Here is a 24,528-nt window from a genome sequence, read left to right as displayed (position 1 = left end):
TTTAAGAGTTCTGATTTCTTTTTTTTTTTTTATCATGGACGGAGGAGAAGCAGGTTTAGAACTGTGCATTGTGCTTTGAAGAATAGCCTTACACAGCTGTTCACATACTCGCTAAGACTGCACAGACTAGAAAGTATCACAACTGTCATTAGAAACTTGATAGGCTGGCCATATGATAGCATCTATCGTATTAAAAGCAGTCGCTTAGGCAGTTCTAAATCTCTTACTCAGCTGTGTGCTATTAAAAGACATTGATCTGCTGTGCTACAGACTCACCAGATGGCATTTCAAGAGGGTCTTTGCTGACAGGAGTTCTCTAAAAGCACTGAGATTTGCAGATCACCTTTGTGAAATACCCTTTCAGTCTGTTTTTTTTCATATGCACTGTAAGTGAAGTTCGTTAACAAACTTCAGTAACAATGAATTCTACTTGTATAATTAACCCTGTGACTTACTCTGAACAGCATTTCTGTTTTAGCATGCACACGTCCTATTGTTTCTGATTTTTTTCTTAAGTAGCGATGTAATGAATGCATAATTACATCTTGCAGTTTCCCTGTAGCTGTAAACAAGTGTCTGCATGAATATAAAATAATTCCTATGCATGATAAATTAGGTTTTGAGAGGTGTGTCAGAGATGCGTTGTTACTTTGTCACATAATTAATAACTAGTTTAAAAAGTCAAATAATAGATTTCTTTTTTGTAAGTACTTTTTTGGTGGAAAGAGATTTCTAAATGAATAAAGTTAAGTACTTGCAGCAGTTAGAACATATTGCCAGTTGCTTTGAAGATGGAAGACCACTACAAATAGCTGTAACAGGCTGTAGTCAGAAATAGATTTCAGCAGAGGCTTTCCCTTTACCTCTCGCTGTGCTTACTGTAAGCTTTAGAATACAAACACTGCAGTTGCATTACATTTTGCTAAAATCCTTATGCTGTGATTAAAACTGATCTTGGTTTCATTTTTAGACAATGGGATTTCTTGCAGTCCTAGTTCTACCGTTACTACTGATTGGAATCAGTGGGATTCTTTATATTTATAGAGAAGTTGTCAGACTAATGTCAAAATCTGCTGTACGGAACAAAGTGGTTGTGATCACCGATGCAGTGTCTGGACTTGGAAAGGGTAAATGGTCTATCTTTCTTTAAGTTTATTGTATGGCTATTCTGCTATATGAATTTAACTTTGGAGTACTGACTTCAGTGTGCTTGTAAACAAGCGATGTATGATCAGCTTTATTTTCTATTAATCTTTTTATCATCTGAACGGGCTGGACATATAAATTGCATGGGACATTTTATGGCAAGCACAATATCATTCAACATGAGCTACAATAGCTATTTTGCAAATAAAATTTGCTTTCTTTAAGATGTCAGATTATGATACAATACAGGGCTCCCAAAAATGCATCAAACAATGTTAAGCTAGTTGAATGTTGGATTGTTATATAACTAATTATCATACAATGTATACTTATTGCAGTGTGAATATATGCATAAACAACTTAGAAGATACATGTGCATAATAAATATTTATATATGCACCTGTGATTTGCATTTTATTTAAATTTAGCCTTTGTTAATGAAATGAGACTTATTAGATATAAATTATTGCTTTAGTGGCACTCTGAAAAGTCTGACATGGTTAAGCATTTAGTTAGGGGGCACAGAGGATGCATGAAAACACAGTGAGCATTGCACACCTACCACTTACATATTGTCTGACCTCAAGCGATTTAGCTTGATGAGTGGTCCCACGTTAATTGCACAGTAAAAGTGAGTCCATTATAACGTGATCTACAGTTCTACAACACACATTAACGTATCCTTTAGACCCCAAAATGATGACAAATTGTACTTAGATCAATCAGCAGTAGTAGCGGTCATATGCAGTAGTATATGAATTATAAAGCTTTAGTAATAGGATTTGTTCACTACTCAGAGCAGTGTCTATTGTAAAACATGATGCTTTCTTTAAAGAAGATATGAATAGCTGTCTGAGCAGCACAGAAGCAGAGCACAATTGACTCAGTGATGAGGCTGTCATTTCATGCAATGCCTTTCAGGAAGGTGCTGGCACTATGCCTGAACAAACCAAGCTGCTAATCAACAGTGAGCAAACAAAGTGCACATGCTGCTGATGTGCAGGGTTTCACTGGTGGTGCAGGTGGGAATGTGAACTGTGCCATAAACTCTTAGGCACTTATCTCCTGTAAGTCTGACTGCAGTCTACCAACAAGAGGATGATGTCCTAGAATAAGTTCATGACCTGTTTGTATAAATGAGACAGCTTGTTAATTGGGAGAGGGCCCACGTACAGAACCTGTGGTCTTCCAGGAGAAAAGTTAACATACAGACATTAAACAAGTAAAACAGGAACACACAGCTCAAGCAAGGTAGGCGTAAAATGTGTGCACATATGGCAGCTCACTGCTAGATAGTGATAAAAGATACTGCACCCACATTTTATTTTCTCTGGGTTACAACAGAAGATAAGAATATAAAGTCAGCCATCAGTACAAAAAATGGTTCTTTACTCTATTGCTTTGGATGCCTTATACAACTAACTGCTCTGGCTCCCCAAGAGCTGGGAAGAACATAGTCAGTGTAATAGATTAATCCTCAGCGTGACATTTCCATGCCTCAACATTTGTTCTAGGATGATGTGATTTTACTACATTAATATTGGGAGTAAGTGAGGCCCAGATCAATGAAATGCCTGAGGTAATACAGACAACCCCAGAGACTGACTTAGTGAGTAAGGAGGAGATCTTTCTCAGCCCAGATGGAGCACCTCTTCCACTTTACTTTATAGTTGATCTTAGAGAAGGGTCTCTTGTCAGCATCCAGGTCTTCAAAATTTGGTGTGCAATATCTGGCTGCTGGCTAGAAATCACCATAGCAGCCAGGTTTTCAAATGTATGTGGTTGTTCTTTTAAAGCAATAGAGACATCAGTGCTGAAATCCTGGTCTTTTGTGGAGAAGACGTGATATGGCAGTCCTGGAACAAGTCTCTTTGAGGCTACTATGGTGAAATGACAAGGAGTTCATTTTTCTGGCAGCATTTCACTGTCATACATACCATTGTCACGTCTTAACATATAGCTTACTTTTTGGATTTTTAACTTTTGCTCAGGTGTTCTTAGCTCAAGACAACTTCCTTTTGGATAATACACAGCTAGCATATTCTACATATGTGTGCAATTTAAACATTTGTTGTTTGTTTATAGGTATTCTAGTTTTAGTTAGGTCTCCCACTAATTTCTTTGAAGATCACAGAATATGGGTGCCCATATTTGTACATTTCTGTAACCAGTATTCTGCAGAAACTGAACTTGTTTGTATCAAACTACATAAGCTTTTATTAGTTCCAAATATTTGCTACACAAAAAAAAAAAAGAAAACTCATGAAAGTTCTAAAGGTCTGTTGGCTTGTATTGCCCTAGGCTTAAACTTGTTTGGTTGGTCCTGCAGTTTTTCTATTGCTTTTTGTCTGTTTTTGTCTTTTTCAGAATACAAATCATTGTTTATGTTTAACTTGTTTCTGTCTGCCCTGGCCTGGTATGGAAGTGGAAGCCATTTTCAGCAGTGGTTATTTTAGTGACAGTAGATTAATTGTTGCTATTTATCGGTTGCCAAGCACTTTTGTCTCAAGTTTATAGCACAAAATCCACAGTAGCTATCTGCTTGATTCATTTACCAAAGCAGATAATCAGACAAGTGTGTGTGTGTGTGTGTGTGTGTGTGTGTGTGTGTGTGTGTGTGTGTGTGTGTGTGTGTGTGTGTGTGTGTGTGTGTGTGTGTGTGTGTGTATGTGTGTTTGAGACAGAAAGACAAAGATGGACTGAGCAATTGATGCAAGTCATTTAAAATTAAAAGGCATGCATACCTCTCAACCTTTTAACTCAAGAAATCCAGATAAACCCTAAAATAAGGGGGCCAAAGTCTCAAAAATAGGGACACATTTTAAATATTGCTCTTATAAAATTAGAAAGTTGCTATAATAACAGAATATATGTTAACATGCATTTTCTGAATGATATGAAATCCATACCTCTCACCTGTCCCTGATTTTGACTCAAATTTTAGCTCTATCTCCCTTAATCCCTACTAAAACTGGTGACTTTTGGAGAAGAAATGATGAATTACACTTAATAAACAATAACAATAAATGACTCGCCACGGTGGTACAGCAGTTAGCGTTGTCGCCTCACAGCAAGAGGCTCTCCGGTTCAATTTTTGGCTGGAGTGCCTTCTGTGTGGAGTCTGCATGTCCTCCCCGTGAGCGATAGAACGTTAAAAAACACATGCAGGTAGGTGCGTGAATGTGTGTGTGTCTTCTCTGAAGGTTGGGAGCTGGGCTGGCAACTTGACACTGTAAAAATCCACTGCCAATCATAAGCGGTCTGAAGATCTGCTGTGGCAACACCTAAATAGGAAAAGCTGAAAGACTGAAGAAACAATAAATACAGACTTTTTTTACTTCAGAAAATGCATATTAATTTGCATTCTTTTATTCTGTCAAAGAATGAGGTTAATAACACTAATATGTTTAAAAGTATCCTGGATTTTCCCGGATAAGTTCTGCATTTCTCCCTGATTAGTTGAGAGCTATGATAAACTATGAAACTCAAATGTAACTCATTATTTATTGGCTTAAACCCCCAATGATTTGTCAGAAAAGTACAAATGTTATGAAGAACAGTCAAAAAAAAGAGGCAAAAAATCTAGACATTCTGTGAAAATCTGGACAGTTACAAGGTATGGAGGTATGAACCTTCTAATGGCTGGCATTATTAACTAATTGTAATCATGTGTGTTTTAAAGGCACTTCTGAATGTGTGTGTGTGTGTGTGTGTGTGTGTGTGTGTGTGTGTGTGTGTGTGTGTGTGTGTGTGTGTGTGTGTGTGTGTGTGTGTGTGTGTGTGTGTGTGTGTGTGTGTGTGTGTGTGTGTGTGTGTGTGTGTGTGTGTGTGTGTGTGTGTGTGTAAGAGAGAGTCTGTAGACATTAAATAGTTATCAAACTTATATTTTGATGTAAAATACTTCCTCCAACAACAGCTGTATGTAATGCAGCAAATATTAGGTGGAGGAGCTATTTTACATCAAAATATTGAAAATAATATATAGTAATTAAAAAAAACACAAAAACAAACCAATATAAAACAATTTTACATACAGCCCATTCTCTAAGTGCAATAATGCCCTCCAGGGTGTGCATTATTGTATAAATAATGCCTTTCTAGGGTTGTAGAGGCCCCCTCAGAACACCTATAGGCAGGCATTATTTACTGATTAACACACACCCTGCTGGGCAGTATTGCTTGCTTTTGGCCTTTAACACTGATCCATATCTGATAAGATGGATAGCAAACTAGCTCAAGGGCAGAACACATTGTCAGAGTAGGTGACACCTTCTTAGTTAGGGAAATGGCAACCAGTGGTGTCCCTTAGGTTCAGTATAGGATCCGTTCCTTTTTAAATTTATTTTTGTGTAAACGTCAAACTGATAATAATGATCTCTGGCTAAAGAAGTTTATTAATGATTATAAGCTTGCTACAGTTGTCAAAAAATCCCATGATACTAGTGCCCTTCAAAACAAACTAACGTGACTTAACTCATTGTGCACCAAAAAAGGGATTAAACTAAATGCCAAGAAATACTGTATCAGCCCCTTTGAGTAATAGCAATTTAATACAACTTACATCTTCAACACCCTACTGACTAGTGAGACTGTGATTAGGGATTTGGGCATCTGAATTAATAACTGCCTCTGTTTTGATCACTATTTTACAACCATATTCAGGAAATCCTTTTCTATCTCACAACTAATTGTCAAAGACATCACTTCTAAAACCAAATCAATTATTTTTCCTATTCTCTGCTGTGGTCAGACCCATTTAAGACTAGAGGTACTTTTAGTTCAGAACTTCTGTGTTTTTTCAAGGTTTTTTTATATGTCTAGTAAGATGCATTATTCTATAAGTTATTTTATATATTTAACATTTGTTTACCAGGAAAGTCCGACTGGGACAGAGCCCATTTTCAGTGGAGGCCCGGGGAGAAACACTCCAGATGCACGTCTTTGGAATGTGTGAGGAAACCCATGCTAATGCAGAGAGGACATGTAAACTACACACAGAAGGCACCCCAGTCAAGAATCGAACCAGAGAACCTCTTGCTGTGAGGCGACAACGCTTTAGCACTTATTAACCTGAGGACTTTTCTTAATGAGGGGTATTCAGGAGGGGGCTTTGTAGATGAGGAGGACTCATTATCTTTACAAGTTTGACCTTTATCTCTTTAGAATCAGCCATAAATCTGAATAGAAAGGAAACAGTACCTCCTGCTATACTCATTCAAAGACATCCTGTGCCTCTTCTACGGCACGAAACAAGGAGGAAGCTTATCTAAAACCATATACTGCATTAATGTCAAACTCAGACCGGGAGTGATACATGCTGGGAGGCACATATTAGAGGACTGAGGTCAACAGCTGAATCATGTACTAATGTACCCTCTCAGCCATTTTCCTTTCACTAAGCATTAAATCTGATTACAAAGTCTAGTAGTGGGACAGGAATACCAGGGTCAAAACATTTGTGAGGTAGGGAGCCTCACCACTGACTAGTCATTTACCTGGTGAGGTCACATAGAGTCATTCTCTGGGCCTAGATTCTGACCCATAAACATTTCAGGGGTCCTACAGAACTCACTTGTTGCTTATGGTTGGAGTCCCCAGCAGCAGCATATAGGTGAATGAAGGGAGTCAGTATCTATAACTGGATCTGACTCTGAAGGCTCATTACTGGGAACCTGCCTCCTCATTTGAGCTCTCTTGCTAAATATGAAATGTTGACAATACATTCTTACTGGAGGATGATGAATGCTTTCTTCAGTACCACCATTAGAACATTTTGGAGTGTGAAAAATCAAATGATAACTACCTCAAGTGGTACAGGAGCGTTGCCGCTCAGTGGGTGAACATAGGTTCATAGGTTCATAGGTTGATACTAGGCTATCTGCCCTAGGGCATTTATAAGCCTAGCCAGAGTGTGTTTGGCTTTCGCCACCCTTTTAGATTAGTTGACTGTGCCTCTGTATAGTAGGTCACAGAAGGTAACCCTTTTAAGGTTAGTTTACTGTACCTCTGTCAAGCAGGGACACAGAAGAGATCCCAGGGATAAACGTACGATCTCCCATCCACTCGTCAAGATTTCTCTTGAAGAGGGTCAGTGAGCGGCTCTGCCTAACATGGATTGGGATTTTGTTCCAGAGTGAGGGGAGCCTCTGGGATATGAATCTGTCCCTCCAGCATGTCCTATTTATTTCTGTGCTGAGGTTCAAGTCCCTGGAGCATGTAGCTCTAAGGGATTTGGATTTCCTGAGGTGAAGCATGTCCATTAATTCTGGGTTGGACATGGCTTTATACGTCAGACACAGATCGCCTCTGAGTAGGCGGTATGCAACTGAGTAGAGCTGGAGTTTCTTTAGCTGAACTGCATAGGGCATCTGTTTGAGCCCCTTGATCCTCTTGGTGAGATACTTTTGGGGTCTTTCCAGTTGCTGAAGGTGTCGGGTAAGGTACATCCCAAATGGGGCATTGTACTCAATTATGGGCCTGATAAGTGATGAGGGGCACAATGACCTCTCTTGATCTAGATGTGAACCCTTTCGTGATAAAGTGGGCTATATAGAAGGTCTTTCTAACCACTTTGGCAACGTGATTGTCAAAGGAGAGATTGCTATCTACTTGGGTCCCCAAGTCCCTAATTACTTCTTCCATAGTTAATGGATTTCCACCTATGTGGTAATTTCTGGACACTTTGTTTTTCCCAAAGGGGATGACTATGCACTTTTTGGCATTTAGCTTTAGGCCATGGCTCTGGCACCAGTTATCCATCTTTGTGAGACCCTTTTGGAGGATGCTTGTGTCAGCTGGAGTGTTGATTACAGCACCCAGTTTGCAGTCATCTGCGAACTTGGTCAGCCATAGTCCACTCGTGTTAGCCTGTACCTCGGAGAAATATATACCGAACAAGAGAGGTCCCAGGACTGAGCCTTGTGGGACACCACTTGTAACTAGTTTAGAGTCTGACATGGCACCTGCAATTCTGACTATGTGGGTTCTATCCCTGAGCCAGTTTGCAACCCATCTTGTGACATAGGGGTTGATATTTAAGCTGGTGATCTTATTTATGATGCCTGAATGGGGTATTGTGTTGAAGGCTTTTGCGAGGTCCAGGTAGGCTGTGTGGACTACCTTCCCTTCATCTATGGCTTTGGTAACTGTCTCAAAGAAGTTGACCAGGTTCAAGAGGCAAGATTTGTCATTAACAAAGCTGAATTGGGTAGGATCCAGTGTCTGGAGGTTCCCAATGTCTTTGTTTATGATTTCCATGATGATACGCTCCATAGCTTTGCAGACCAGGCTAGTCAGGCTTATAGGGTGATAGTTTCCGGGGTCTGTTGTGGCACCACCTTTGTGGAGTGGGACCACTGTTGCTGTACGCCATTCCTTGGGTACATATCCTGTAGTAAGGCTGAGATTGAACAGTGACTTTATATGAGGGTTTAGTTCTTCCTGGAGCTCATGTAAGACGCAGGCCGGGACACCGTCTGGTCCCATTGATGCTGTGTTTTTTTGCTTTGGAGAGGGCAACTCTCACCTGTGTATCTGTGATCTCAGGAAGGCTACACTCTGTTGGGATAGACATTTGCTCTTTTGTGGGGGAAGGGGGGGGGGTTTGCACTGAACCTTTCTGCCAGGATGTTGGCAATGTCTGTGGGTTCAGTGTATTTTTTGTCATTTTGCACTAACTCGGAGCATATCTGGGAGTTGCCTCCCAGGTTTCTGACATAACTAAAGAAGGCCTTGTGATTATCTTTAGTGTCTTGTGCAATTTTTCTTTTGAAGCTGGCCTTAGATGATTTTATGCGGGATCGTTGTTTCTTGCTAGTACTGATCAGTGACGCCTTCCCTTTTTGGGATTTTGCTCTGTCATGTAGTAGCTTTCTCCTTCTGTTGTATAGCTTATTTATGGCCGGGGTCCACCAGACAGGTCTCCTGCCTTTGGAGAAGTGAGTCTTGGTTTTATTTGGGATAGCATGCTCCATGCATTCCTGTAGGTGTCCATAGAATGCTTTTGTAAAGGATTCTGCATTTTGGGCCATATTTTCCATTGGCCCGGGGGCTTTGAAGGATTCCACCTCAGTTTTGAGAAGTGTGAAGTTTGCTTTTGAGAAGTTCTTCACCGTGGTTTCCTTGGCTAGGGGTGGGGATGGAATATGGATGTCCAGTGAGATTTGTTTATGGTCTGATCTTACCAATGAGGGGTATACCCCTGGTGTGGAACACAGAGACCCCATGTTGGTGATGACCAGATCCAATATGTTTTACCCTCTTATGGGAGTAGTGACCAGTTGTTCCATAGCATTTGAGTTTATAAATTCTAGGAACCGTTGAGCGAGGGTGTTTGGGCTTGAGTAGTTTTCCCAAGGCTACAAACTGAAAGGCAGTTTTTCCCACTGTTAGTTGCACATGGATGGTCTCTGATGCTTTGTGCAGTGCCACTAACCTGGAGGTGTGGGTATCTTTGATAAATATGGATACTCCCCCTCCTTATGATTAAAATACATGTGCTTCCTTTTCATTTCTGAAATTAACTGTTTTATCAATTTTCTAATATCCAATCCATTGTCTTCAAAAAGTAATATGATACATTTAGAGGGATATCTCACATGTTGAGTTTGGATGTAATAATGCTTGATGAATGGCTGCAAACTCCTTCAGGGGAAGTGTGGGTTATTGACTCATGGAATGGTCTACCAGAATGGGTAGTGATCAAAGAATCCACTGAGTCATTCAAAAAAGCATAGGACAGATGAAAAGGTTAAGGGGGTTGTGAGGATGGATGGGAGTTGGATTGTTTTTGCAACCCTTTTGTATAAATACAATTTTTTCATACTTAGATTCAAAACAATAGATGAATTTTTGATAACACAAAACAACTGCTTATCGATTACAACAAATGTGCATTTCCAGGTACAGTTCTTATGTTGGATCATATTTCTTACTTGTTAGTTGCTTGGAACCTTCTGTATTTATTATTTACAGTTCCTTTCTGTTGACAGTTCGTTTCTACATTTCAGTACTTCTTTTTAAACAGAAGATTTTGTTAGTATTTCCACCAGTAACAGATAACTGTGTTTTCTTTTATTTTTTTTTGCTGATGATCAAGTCCATCAGTGGTCAATCACTTACCTCTTTAGATTTATGCATTCACATATTAACCAAACATTGATAGTTACAGAATGTTGTACTATTGGTTGGTCTTATCCTATTAGACTGCTCAAGAAAAGATAAAAAAATACACCTAAAGTAGAAGTAGTAACTTCAAAAAAAAAAAAAAAACATACAGAGCTAATTAAACTCTGAAACACCTCCATGCAGTCCTTTATTTTAACAACTGGAACCATTTTTGCTTCCATGAGATACTTTCATTTTAACACCTATAATTAATCTGAACAACATAAACAATTTGCACTATGTGTACCCACATCCTCCTCCCAGGAGAGCATTCCCCATTATTTTGCTGTACCTATTTTTATTCCCACTGTCTTGCAAAACGCATCCTAGATGGCCCATTTGTTAAGAGGTTTCCCTGTGTATAAAACTAACCAATTGTGCCACTGGAGGTCTCTTCTACTGTTTCCACTGCCTGGTTAACACCTTTTCGCCTACTAGTGTAATTACCTCCACTAATTTTTCTTTATCCTCCCTGTCCCACCAGCTCACATCTGTACCAATGAATCTCTGTATTGTTAATCCAGCATCTTGTCTTGAATCCCTGTATCAGCGCACTGATCTCCCCTAAATATTCTTGTACTTGTGGACACTCCCAAAAGATATGTCTCCAATTTCTCCACTAATGTGTTTTATTTAGGTTCATAGGTAGGTACTAGGCCCTGGGGCCTATATAAGCCTAGCCAAAATGGTTCCCTGGCTTTCGCCACCCAAGAACATTATTTTCCTGTGCCCCTGTCAAGCACTGCTGCAGAAGTGATCCCCAGGATGAATTTTCTATTTCCTATCCAGTCGTCAATATTTTTCTTAAAGAAGGCCGATGAGGAGCTTTGCTTGACATGAATGGATAGTTTGTTCCAGAGTATGGGAAGTCTCTGGGACAGGAATCTATCCCTCCAGCATGTTCTGTTTATTGTGGTGACAAGGTTTAGGTCACTGGAGCATGTAGTTTGGAGAGATTGGGATTTCTTTAAGTGCAGCATGTCCAACAGCTCTAGGTTTGACATAGCTTTGTATGTTAGACAATTCATGTCAGCGCTTCAAAAAATCTTTCCTCTTCCATCCAAAGCATAAAAGTATTTGTGCAAGCACTTCAAGGCAAAAATCCTAATTTTTTAAACTTAAACATTACTCACAGATACAGGTAAAGGTCCCTATATAGAAAACTTCTCCACTCCTGCACTATCTTTTCAACTATTCCTTTATTTCTCCCTTTAACTGCCAAAATTTTGCTATTAACCCAATGCTCTTCCAACATTTCTTTCTCCACTGTCCTACCCATTTTATCAGCGCTGGGTTCCTCTCCTCTCCTTTTCTGTTTTAGTAGGGTAACTGCTTTGCCTGTTCTCTCACTGCCAAGTAAAAGATTTGATGTCCTTGTGTCAGTTGGTACTCTTCTTTAACCTCCTCCACATACCATCAGTCTTTCACTTGCAAATCAAAGTCAAGTCAAAGTCAAAGTAAACTTTATTGTCATTCAGAAATCACACAAGTGCAAAAACTGAACGAAATTCCGTATCTCCGGACTCAATGTGCAGACAACATATAGACTATTTTCACAGACATTTACACATGTAACACCTGGCTATTACATCACAGACATGCAGGTAGACTAATATTGTACATAATCAGAAACACATTTTAACACCTTTTGAACTGAACACTTACTTGCATGAGACTATAGTATTGCACAGGTACTTGGTTAAGACATTGCATTCATCCTCGCACAGAAAGAGACATTGAGTATTGCACTGTGAACTTTAGAGTATTACACTATGGACCTTAGAGTATTGCACTATGGTTAATTTATGAATTTGCATGTATTGCACTGAAAGAAAATATATTTTACTGCATTGCTGCTGCCCTAGATGGCCTATAAGTTATAGTCATGGTGAATATTGCACTACGTATTAGGTGAGTCTGGTAACCATTTTAAAGGCAATTTTAATTAATTTAAGTAATTTTAATTGGCAAATATCTCTTCTCAATTTTTTAAACCTGTCTGAAGCTTTTGCTATCTCATTCCAGCTATTTCCCCCTCCTTTTATTCATAACCTTACCACTTATTGGTAGAATTGCCTGCTTCCACTCTCTTAACGCCCTTCTCTAAAACAACTTTCCTATTAATTTACTCAGATATATCACTAAAGTTGCTCCTCTATCAACTGTGCCTCTCTTCCCCAAATCATCTCAAGCATATCCACCCTGCCTATCTACACATTCCTTTCTTTAAACATTCTAACACATTTCTCCTCAGCATACCCCAAGGAGCAGCACCACACCAGCATGGGAAATCTGCTGCTAAAAAATAACCTCCGGGATTTGGTCCTGACAGTACTCCCTCGTACCTTGGTTCCCTTTCTTGCCATATGAAGTCGCCTACCCAATTTTTCAGTCTACTTCTGTTCTCCCTCTTTGTCAATGTCCAGAAATGTTGAGTCAAATACAGCACGTGGGACATCACAAGCCACTGTGGCATCTGTACTCATTGGTTCAGCTCCAACACCTAATTTCCATCTCTTCAGATTCCTCTGCATTGTTGCCATATTTTCTCTTAATCTAACATGCTTTGTAAGTGTCTTTCAACCAGACACTGAGCTACTTGATGACCCCATCCTTCCTGCATGAAGGAAATCTCTCGCTTTTCTTTTCCTGAGACCCTTGGTATATCCCCAGCGCCTTTGTTTTCTCCTCATTTATTTTATATCCTGAAACCTTACCACATGCCTCAAAGATCTCAAGCATTAGATCGAAATCCTCATCTGGATTACTTAATGACAGTAGGACAGCATCAAAATAAGGGACTACTTTCAGTTCTAGTCCTCTCTAAATATATCCCTTTAGGCTGCACTGCCTGATTCTATTTCTCAGGCATATCCACCCTGCCCTGCCTATCCACATGTTTCTTTCTTTAAACATTGTAACCTTTTCTCCTCAGCATTCACTGAAGAGCAGCATCATACCAGCATGGAGAGTCTGGCTGCCAAAAGATACCCCTCGGGATCCAGAACCACCATCCCTCCCTGCTCCCATAACAGAGTGTAAACAACAATGAGGAAAAAGGGACAACCCTGCTTGGTACCTTCTGTAGTTTAACATTGTCTGGCAGAAGGCCAGAAATTTTAAACTTCAGTGATGCTTTCTTATACATGTTATTTAATCCATATATACATTTCTTGGGAAATCTGGAAGTCTCTAACATTTTAAATAAAAGGGCCCAGTTCCACTCTGTTGAATGCTTTTTCCTGGAGAGAGGAAATAGACTTAACTGTTCTATAAAATGACTTTCAGTTTTTCCCAGTTAAGGGTCGCCACAGCAGATCACTGGTCTGCAGATTGATTGGCAGTGGTGTTTTTATGGTGTCGAGTTGCCAGCCCGGCACCCAACCTTCACAGAAGGCACACACATACACACACGCACCTACCTGCATGTCTTTAAAACTCACTCAACTGCAGGGAGGACATGCAGACTCTACAAAGAGGGTGCTCCAGCTGAGAATCGAACCAGTGAACCTCTTGGTGTGAGACGACAATGCTAACTGATGCACCACCACAGGCAAAGTTAATTGTTCTATGCTAACCTAAAATTATGAATTAACATGGGCATCCTTATGATATTATCATGGATATGCCTTTCCCTCACAAAGCTGCATTGGTGAGAGTTTATCAGCCTTGGCAGGATTACCTCCAGTGTCTTGTCTAAGACACCCATAATGCTTTATAGTCATGATTAAATATCGTTATTGGGTGCTATGAGGACATTTCTAGGGGGTTCTTACTCTCCTTATATATAACTGCTATTATGCCTTGGCTCCATGACTCTGGACAGACCTCTCCATCCCAGACTTTGTTAAACAATTCTGTCCATACCTTGATCACCTTCTCCTTACTCAGTAGCTAGAACTTGATAGGAAATGCATCAAGCCCCAGTGTCTTGTTCCACTTTTGTCATATTAATATCTGCTTTACTTCTCCTCCTATTTAATTTTCTGTCAGATTATCCCACAGATCTTCTATTTCAGGGATATTTAACCCTGTTAAATACTCTGTTATTTTTCCCAGCACATTTATCTGAACCCCCACCCCCAGCAGGGAATCTTTGATACTACCCTCTGAAGCTTCCAGGACAACCAGTATGTTGTCAACCACTTACTCCAAGTCTTTCCGTTTATTTTCACAACAGATCTATTTACCTTCTGCTGTCTTAAACTGGCTGTGAATGCCCTGATGGCTCATGGAGTCATAGTTTCCTGACATTTATGTACCTTTACCCTGTTTCCAGGTCCCTTCATCCTCCTGATTTGTATTTTCAGCTTTACTAGAGTTTTTCTTATTCTGTTCCTAATTTTGACTGCTAACTCCCTCTTTGTTAAGTCTCATTTTATAACCATTACTTCTTCCACCCAGGCCAGAGCTTCATTGATCTCTGTTTTACAGACTGATACAATGGAATTAGGCAGCCAATTTCCAGTGTTTTGCTGCCTTATGTCTCTCCCCTTCTGTCCATGCCAAATGCACTGAAGTATGAGATGAGAAATGCATTGGACCAACCTGAACTTGCCAAGCTGGTATCCATCTTCTTGTAACACAAATATCTTATGTTTTCAGGACCAGACTCTCCACCTGGGACTAAAATATGCATGCCCAGGGTCAACAACATCTCTTTCCTCCAGCTACCCATTGCCCTTACACTTCTCTGTAATTTCTGGTGTCCTTTTCCATTCCAGTTCTCCTCTACCTGCTCTAGCTGCATCAGCCTCATCCTGGTACAACACCATATTTCAATCCCCAGCCATAACTAATGCCCTTTCATATACTAACATACGTTTTAATACTGTATCCCTCACCACCTTAGTTTTTGCCCCAGTGGAGTATACAAAGAAGCAAAAGTAACCCTCTGTTCCCTCAATGCCCCCTTCTAAACTGCTGGACAGCCATCACTTCTACCATATATGGACTCCTCTTGTGCTTGAAACATTTTTTTTGCTAATATTACCACTTGTCTTCTTCATTTCCCTTTTAAGCATCTTAAGCTATCACTTCCATAGCTCTCCTAGTTAGCTTCTCATGTTCATCTGCAGATATATGTGTCTCCTGCAAAAACTCTAAGTCTACTTCTTGATGCTGCATTTGGACCATTACTACCCCCATTTAAACCAGGTTTAATACCCTGTTCACATTTCAGCTACTTATTCTGAGACCCCCCCTCCATTTTGGTATGATACAATTCTCTGTTCTTTTTCTCTGTCTGCTTTTGTAGGAGACACTTGTGATCTCCTAACCTAACTCAGCAGTCCCTGGTGGAATCCAGCCTTTCACTCTTCCTGATATTTCCCCTCCCTCTTTTCAGCTGAATTGGTCTTCCCAAAACATATTTCCTCTCAGCATTCTGCTTAAAGTATACTAATGATATCCTTCTCTGCACTCTATGTCTCCCCTCTCAACTATGTACACACAAAATAACTTCAATGGTGAGAGCGAATGTCCATTCATCTGGCTTGGAGTATGTCTTGAATCCCCCCTGCCTTGAAACTGGCAGGCTCTGCATTTTCTAAGCATCAAGGCAGTTACTACAGCTTTCTCCTAGCCTTGGTCGTCTGTTACCAACACCTTATTGACATCCATGATAAACATCTAAGTCTGTGTTTAAACCCTTTACCCTGTAATCTGGTACCCATACAGCACTGGTTAGCTAACTTACGTGTCAAACATTAACTATTACTGCTATCTCCATGCTCCCTGTTTAGCATGTATTCAAAGAGACACTCACAGTTTGCCCTTTCTTTTTGCCTTAAATATTGTATGAAAGCATTCAGACTCCCAACTAATAATGCCATACTTTTCCATTGCATATATCCATCTTGTCTTCACTTCCATACCCCCCTATCCAGGTGATACCATCTCACACATGCCTGAACACAGCCATTCAACTGGCCTGTCCATTGCTGCTTAAAATTCTTTTAAAGTCCTGTCCCATATTTGTCCATCCTAGGCCATGTGCAGAAACTGAAGGCATACCCCTTGGCTCAGTGCTCGTACTGAAAACAATGTGGAAAACAAAACAACAAAAACAACAAAGTCAGACAAGACCCTCTTTTTGCTCTCCAAATAACATCACGCTACCAGAGAAATCTAGGAAATCTAATAATTATTATGGTGACCTTTTGTTCTCTGTCATCATCCCCAAGGCATGGAACAAACTTCCAAACCACATCAGGCTTTTAAATAACATGCAACAATTCAAATCCACCCTAAAATATCACCCGGCAATTAAAAACCATTAACTGTCTCACACCTACAGTTTGAAGTATGCAATCCTAACTGTCCACAATGGATACTATACAAGTGTATTAATATAGGATTTGTGATTCTACTTATAATATCTTGAAAACATGTATTCCTTAGTCTGACATGCTTTGCAAATAATGTTTGTTGACCATTTGCTTTGAAATATTTTGTAAATAATATTTGTTGATTGTTTTTATTTTGAATTGTCAAAAATGTATTTCTATCCTTGTTTTGGAGTATTTCTCCCCAGGCCTCTGCTGAAAATCGACATTTTAGTTTCCAGACAGCCTTTCCTGTTAAACGAAAGCAAATAAATAATTAATAAATGAATAAAAATAAATACAATGCCATACTCTCACCATGAAGCAGGTACTGTTCAGCCCAGTCACTAACAGTAAGGAAACACCATAGAATAAAAGAATAATTACAGGCCCTGATTAGTTTACTGTACCTGCTAATAAGAAGTCCAACACAGAAGAAGAAAGAAAGATGATGTAGTTAGTCCACTCTGCAGCTGCCACTCTAAGACACTGAATCACTATGCAAGAGCATGCCTGACAACCCTCTGGTACCATCCACATGTGAAAAACCATCAAGGTTCTTTCAGCAGCTGTTAACAGACTGAGAACAACCTCGTCTTCCCTGAAAATACATTTACAGTCACATAAGAAGTCAATATTTATTGGCCACAAGAATACATATCCTGCTCACAATGTCAAGCATTAAGACACCTTTGCCTGTTGCAAATGTTGTCTTCCTTGGTCACTGTTATTATCTATTACATGAAGCCCATAACTTGTGTCACATAAAGCCCATCATCAGTCATCTATGCTCTTGTATCACCACAATGGAGTCCGCCTTGTCTTTGAGACTTTGAAACTTCTTAAGCATGGTCAAAAGTCCTTTTGAGCCATTGCCTTGTCTTCTCATAATTCTCTGCTCCTTGTGGTGCGTCTCCTGAGGCTGCTTCTCAAACTTCCTAATGGTGCTTCCATACCCTCACCACTGTAGCTCATTTTTTTTTATTTCACTGGATGAAACTAAGAGTCTTGGGTCCATCTAAAAACATAAAGTGAATCAATGTAGGATACAATATCTTAAATGTAATTCCATGGGTACTAGTCATTTTCTCTAAAGGGGGATGATGAATAATGCTCTCATTTTGTGGGGGTTGGCAGAATAATCCGGGTCGAGATATACTCTGCAATAGCCAGAGAAAAGTTTTGTCCCAGGTGCTCATAAAGATGACACATACCCTTTTTTCATCACAAAGGTACAAAAACGAACTATAACCTGCCTTGGATGAGCATGCAGTGTTCAGCCAAGGACCCAAGCTGTTCTATGCGCCCTTTCCAAAATAATTTCTTCTTGTGGTATCTTACATCAAGCTGTCAATTGCTTCTGTATAAAGTTTTTCCAGTGTCTTCCTTTAGTGTCCTCTGACACCCCAGATATTCTGAGTTTTTTTACACCTGGCTCTGTCTTCAAATTCTATAAGGGTAACCTCCACCAGATCCATATGGGTGTATGACACTTCCCACTTAGACTTTGTATCTCAGTGCCTTGAGCAGAAAATGGATTGCCCTGGTACGTTTATTCACTGCTTCAGTAACATCAACAATTGGTTTAACATTGTCTCTGTTGTGTTCCTCTAATCTACTGAGTCCGTTCACTGTTTTAGGAACACATCACAATGTCTTTTCTCATTGTTTTCTGGAGCAGGTTGGGATGTTTCGCTGTCATATGTTAGGCTCCCTCTGTTTCCTAGACTTGGTTTCCCTTTTTTCAACATATAACACTTCTTATCAAGGTACACAGGAAAAATTGGACCTTTTTACAATTTCTTTCAAGTGACCATTTATCCTTAATCAGACTTTGTGTTTAGGAGTGATATGAAGATTATGCTTTTAACTCCACGCCATACTGGAAGTCCCCAATCACCTGTCTCACAGTGCTTGCAAACAGCTTAACTATTTCTTTATTTTATTCAAAATATTTGACTACACCTCCATTAGTCTGTGGTTTATCTATGTCATAACCAACCCTTTATATATCTTAAATTAAAGTCTCAGAATTCTCAGTCCCCAAGTAAATCAGGCATTCCAGAGCACACCTCACACAATTTCTCTTGTTATTTCACCGGAGCAGAAGTTTGAATGTGCTGGTATCCCTTAAGTGATACCCTCCCTGTCTGTAATATCTGTCATTACGTTTAGCACATCTTCCATTCTGTGTTTACTATTTGTTTTTCATCTGCTTGTAATCCCTTTCTTGGTTACTAGCATCACAGGACTTTCCAGTCTCTTGCTCTATCCAGGTTCTCCCAGTTTTTCATACCAACTTATGTCAACTCTCTTGTAGCAGAAATAGGGTGTGTTTTAGAGTGAGTGGTTATATTCTGTTAGCTCTTTCCATTCCCAAAATATGTATTCAGTTTCCTGATTCTTCTGCCTTATATCTCTAGCATCTTTCCTCTGCTTGGGAGGAGATCTACTAGGGGTATAAAAGTGCATATGAAGGCATTTCCATGCAAGTATTTTAGAAACCCGGGATTTAGTCACATCTCTAGGAGTCCAGCATATTTGCTGCCATGGTTATTTTGTTATGTCTGTAAGTTCACTTTTCCTAGTCTTTCCTTACTAATTCTTGTAATGATCTTGTAGAGTATGACATGCTCTGGATATTAAACATACCATTGTCTGTCTTAGTTCAATTATAAGCCTAACCAAGTTAGGCCTGTCTCCTTCTGTGCCTCTAGTTCTTCCCATTTCTGTAGCTTCAGGTATTAGTCCTTGTTGTTCATAGGTTCATAGGTAGATACTAGGCTATTGGCCCAAGGACCTACGTAAGCCTAGCCAACAAGGTTTCCTGGTTTACACCACCCAAGAAAGTTATTTTTCCCTGTGCCCCTGTCGAGCAGAGCCACAGAAGTGATCCCCGGGGTGTAGTTCCTATTTCCCATCCACTCATCAAGATTTTTCTTGAAGAGTGCTAATGAGGAACTTTGCTTGACATAGATGAGTAGCTTGTTCCAGAGTATGGGAAGTCTCTGGGACAGGAATCTATCCCTCCAGCATGTCCTGTTTATTGTGGTGACAAGGTTTAGGTCCCTAGAGTGTGTAGCTCAGAGGGATTGGGATTACTTTAGGTGTAGCTTGCCCAACAGCTCTGGGTTTGACATAGCTTTATATGTCAGGCAGAGATCACCTCGGAGTAGGCGATATCCTACGGAGTAAAGCTGGAGTTTTTTGAGATGGACAGTGTAGGGCATCTGTTTTGAGGCCAGTAATCCTCTTTGTGAGGTACTTCTGTGGCCTTTCCGGCTGCTGCAGATGTCTTGTGAGGTACATTCCAAAAGGGGCGTTGTACTCTATAATGGGTCTAATGAGTGTCGAGTAGAGGGGAACAATGACCTCTTTTTCCTGGATGAGAGCCCTTTTGTGATGAGGTGTGCTATGTAGAAGGATTTTCTGACTACTGTGGCGATGTAATTATCAAAGGAGAGACTACTGTCCACCTGGGTCTCAAGGTCTCTTATCACACATTCAGCATTAAGTAGACTGCCGCCTATGTGGTGATTCATGGGTACAGAGTTTTTACCAAAGGGGATGACAATGCACTTTTTGGCATTGAGCTTGAGGCCATGGCTCTAACACCAGGCATTTGTCTCAGTGAGGCCCTTCTGTAGGATGTCCACATCATTTGGGGACTCAACTATGGCTCCTAGTTTGCAGTCATCTGCGAACTTCATTAGCCAAAGGTCTTCTGTGTTATTCTGTACTTCAGAGAAGTAGATACCAAACAGGAGAGGTCCCAGGACTGAACCCTGTGGTACTCCACTTGTCACTGGTTTGAAGTCAGATTTGGAGTCTGCAACTTTTATAGCGTGGGTTCTGTCAGTGAGCCAGTTGGCAACCCATCTTGTGACGTAGGGATTTATACCTAGTTTAGTGAGTTTAGCTATAATTCCAGAATGGGGGATGATGTTGAAAGCCTTGGTGAGGTCAAGATAGGCTGTGTGAATCACCTTACCCTTGTCTATGGCTTTGGTGACTGCCTCAAAGAAGTCGATCAGGTTCAGAAGGCATGATCTGCCTTTCACAAACCCGAACTGGGTGGGGTCCAGAGTTTGGAGGTTACCAATGTCTTTGTTTATGAGTTCCATGATGATACATTCCATGGCCTTACAGAGCAGGCTCATCAGGCTAATAGGGCAATAGTTTCCGGGATCAGTAGTGGCTCCTCCCTTTGTGGAGTGGGATAACTGTTGCTGTGCACCATTCAGTGGGCACAAAGCCTGATGTGAGGCAATGACTGAACATGGTGCTTAGGTGGGGAGCCAGTTCATTCTGAAGTTTGTGTAAAACTCAGCCTGGGATGTTGTCCTGTCCCATGGATGCTGTGTTTTTGGTTTTAGAGAGTGCAGCTTTTACCTGCATAGATGTGATTACAGGGACTCTGTATTCTTCCTGTGTAGATATGGGCCCTTTAGAGGGTGAGAGAGGGGGGGTAAAGTTAGCACTGAACCTATCTGCCAGGATGCTGGCAATATCAGTTGGTTCTGTAATTTTCATACTGTTGTGCTGTAACTCAGAGCAGATCTGGGTGTTGCCATTGAGATTCTTGACATAGCTATAGAATGCTTTGTGGTTGTCCCTAGAATCAGTGGCAATTTTGTTTTCATAGCTAGCTTTGGAGGATCTTATAAGGGATCTCAGCCTCTTACTAAGGCTGACCAAGGAGCTCCTCCACTCATGGGATTTTACTCTCTTTTGCAACAGTTTTTGTCTGCAACAGGTGTTGTAGAGTTTGTTTATGGCAGGGGACCACCAGATTGGCTTCCTTTTTTTGGAGGATAGCGTCTTGGTTCCGTTTGGAATAGTACGATCCATGCACTCGTGTAAGTGCTTATAGAGTGCATTTGTGTAGTATTCAGCAGTCATAACTGTACTGTCCATCTGCATGGATGTCATGAAGTTCGCCACTTCTGTCTTAAGAAGCATGAAGTTGGCGTTGGAGAATTTTTTTACCGTGGTTTCCTTAATAGGGGGTGGGGGCAGGATGTGGATATCTAGGGTGATTAGCTTATGGTCGAATCTGACCAATCAGAAGTTGACTTCAGGTGTGGAACACCGGTCACTCATGTTGGTAATGACTAAGTCTAGGATATAGTTGCCCCTGGTGGGGATGTGGATAAGTTGACCAGGGCATTGAAATTTATGAATTCCAGAAAGCGTTAAGTGAAGGAGTTGGTACATGAGTAGTTTTTCCAGTTAATGGTGGGGTAGTTGAAATCACCCATTATTAGGGTGTTTAGTTGAACCCTAATATGTTCCAGTATATCAAGAAAAGAGGAGTGGGAATCCTGGGGCATGGTGGGGGATCTGTAGCAAGCTACAATTTGGATTGCAGTTTTGCCCAGAGTTAGTTGCACTTGGATAACCTTGGATGCATTATGCTGAGTTGTAGATAATCTCTAGGCTGCTTGCAGAATATACCATGAGTCCTTTCCCATTCCATAACTTCTTCCTCCTGACTAATTCTTTTCCAAGTATCTTGGTTGTTTGGCTAGGTTTCTCTAATTTTTCTCATCCAGCTTCTGTCTGTCTTTGTTTTCCAATAACTATGCCTACTGGAAGAATTTATTTTCTCCATTTCTTTACTTGCTTTGGCTTTATGAGATTCTCTTCTGCTTTTAAAATATGATAGTCTGCAGCTTTACTAAAATCCTCCCCTAACTGCCTGAGACCAAAATGTTATTCTGTATCTGTCTACGGCTTTCTCTCTTTGTTTTAACATTATATGTTTCCACATATAATTATATGTCCTTATATTTGGGTAATGCATATACTGTAAGTCTCATCTGGGTAGCCTGAAAGTAACCTTTCGGGTTTAGAAATCCTAGGCCTCCATGGTCCATAGGAAGGGTTAATTTCCAGTTTCACACCCTAACCATTTTACCTTCCATATAAACTCCTTAATTTTCTCAGGTGTTCTCCTCCTGCTGAAAGACACAAGCCTTACCCATGTAAAGAACTAATGGAGCCATGAACAATTCTACTGCTTGTATGTTGTGACCAAGACCAACAGTTTCAGTCCCCTTGAGTTAGGTGTTCCAGAGCACCTCTCACACAATTTCTCTTGTTAAATCACATGAACAGAATTTTGAATAAACTGCACCCCCTTAAGTGATACCTCCTCTTCTGCCAAGTATGCATCTCTCGTTGCCCAGATATGCAAGTAGTTTATTCTACTGTGCCCTCAAATGCATGCCCTGATAATGTCTCCTTATTAATTCAGCTAGTAATTCGGGCAGGCAAAACTCACTCATTATTTTGCTTATGTTTTCCTCGAAGACCCTATCAAATGCTTTCTAAGGATGATGACTCACTAACAGCAGAGATTTTCTTCTTTACTCAGCATATTTCTGAATCATTAACATTTTACTGATATTATCAAAAGAAACACAATTATCTAACTATTATTTTTGGAAGAATTCTAATTATACTCTAGGCTGCTACAGTCATGTACAATTTATAGTTGTACTTTAAAACCGAGATTGGCCTGTAAAACTCAGCGTCTGCTGGGTCCATGCTTTCTTTAGTGAAAACTGCTTCCACTACATGCTTACAAGTTGCCAGTGTATCTTCTCCTTTGACAATACTATTGGATAACCTGTGCCAAATAGTGGCTAGTTGCTTGGCTCCCAGTTTCCAAATCTCTTTTTGGATGTTGTATGTCTGTGTTGTTTTTCTTGACGATTTGTTTTGAACGGCCATTTTTATTTCCTCCTTGGTAATAGAGGATATTGAACCGTCTGCCACATCCCTTCATGATGCTGGCAAGTTTAAACTCCCCAGGAACAATTCTAATTGAGCTCTCATTGTTTTCTAATTTAGCTCCCCTAATTAGATTTTCATAATAAAGTCAGAATATTTCTAGTATTTTGCATGGGTCTGTAGTTACCGGTGTGGTCACTGGCTCTCTTAATTTAACCACTTTACTTTCCAGCTTCTGCTGCCTTAGTTTCTGGGCTAGTAATTTCTGCAGTCTTGGGTTTTTATCAAAGTATGTTTGCCTGACTGCAACTTTTCTAAATTCTCTATTATCTATAAATAAAGTTTTCTAAATCTTATTTTATTTTCTGTCTGGCCTGTTGCGGTTGTTCTTCCATTGCTATCACATTTATCTTACTTTGCAGCCTTTTAATTTAAAAAAAATCCCTTTAAATCACCACTACTTTTCTTTTCTCAAATTTCCATAGCTTTTCTCTGTACTACAGCCCTGGATCACTTGTAGAAACCTCATTACCAAGATCCCTTCTAATTTGAAATCTTACCCCATCTGTAATTCACAGTCCCTGTGAACTCATGCTAGTCTGTGTGACAGTACTGCCCTTGTTTCAGCCTCATTACTAACTCCCCACTTCATACAGTCAATTCAAACAAACATCAGAAAATTCTTACACTTGTACTGTGGTGATCTGGCTACAGGCCTCAAATTAATGTAACTGTTTGAATAAAATATGCAGATGTCTTATCTACTGTGTGAGCACTAATATTGCAGAGGGAGTACATACAAACACTGTAAAATAATGCTAACTGTTTTATTGATATGTGTGTTTTATGTGCTGTACATACTATGTTCTGTAATTGTGTCTGAGCTTGATATATTGTAAATGTTATATATAGTGTGACATTATGATCACATGTCATGTTATATAACCTTGAGCAGCTTTTTACTGTTAGCTTATTCATATGTATGTAATGTGGAGACCTTTGCTGAAAAAAGGCTTTACTCAGTCAGACTTTCTCAGTAAAGAAAGGCAGATTAACTAACTAAACTAACTAAACTAACTAACTAACTAACTAACTAACTAACTAACTAACTAACTAACTAACTAACTAACTAACTAATGTCCTCCTATCCCAA

The 24,528-nt window shown here is 40.0% G+C and overlaps 1 protein-coding gene across 2 annotated transcripts in view; it reads left to right on the top strand.

Moving 5' to 3' along the window:
• The first annotated feature begins 228 nt into the window (after positions 1-228).
• Positions 229-24,528, top strand: part of DHRS7C (dehydrogenase/reductase 7C) — a 185,281-nt gene continuing 160,981 nt past the window's right edge. Inside the window, exons 1-2 of one of the 2 annotated variants that reach the window (XM_044069637.1) lie at positions 229-386; positions 971-1,127. In XM_044069637.1, coding sequence (XP_043925572.1) covers positions 974-1,127 — 154 coding nt within the window. In that variant the 5' untranslated portion in view covers positions 229-386; positions 971-973. Of the gene's footprint in view, positions 387-863; positions 881-970; positions 1,128-24,528 lie in introns of those variants that run through there. The other variant, XM_044069638.1, reaches the window with a different exon arrangement.

Source organism: Protopterus annectens, chromosome 4.part0, assembly GCF_019279795.1.
Source record: "Protopterus annectens isolate FY-2018-M chromosome 4.part0, PAN1.0, whole genome shotgun sequence".
Lineage (NCBI taxonomy): Eukaryota > Metazoa > Chordata > Ceratodontiformes > Protopteridae > Protopterus > Protopterus annectens.
The sequence above is the reverse complement of the archived record's forward strand: the minus strand, read 5'-3'. Positions and strand labels throughout refer to the sequence as shown.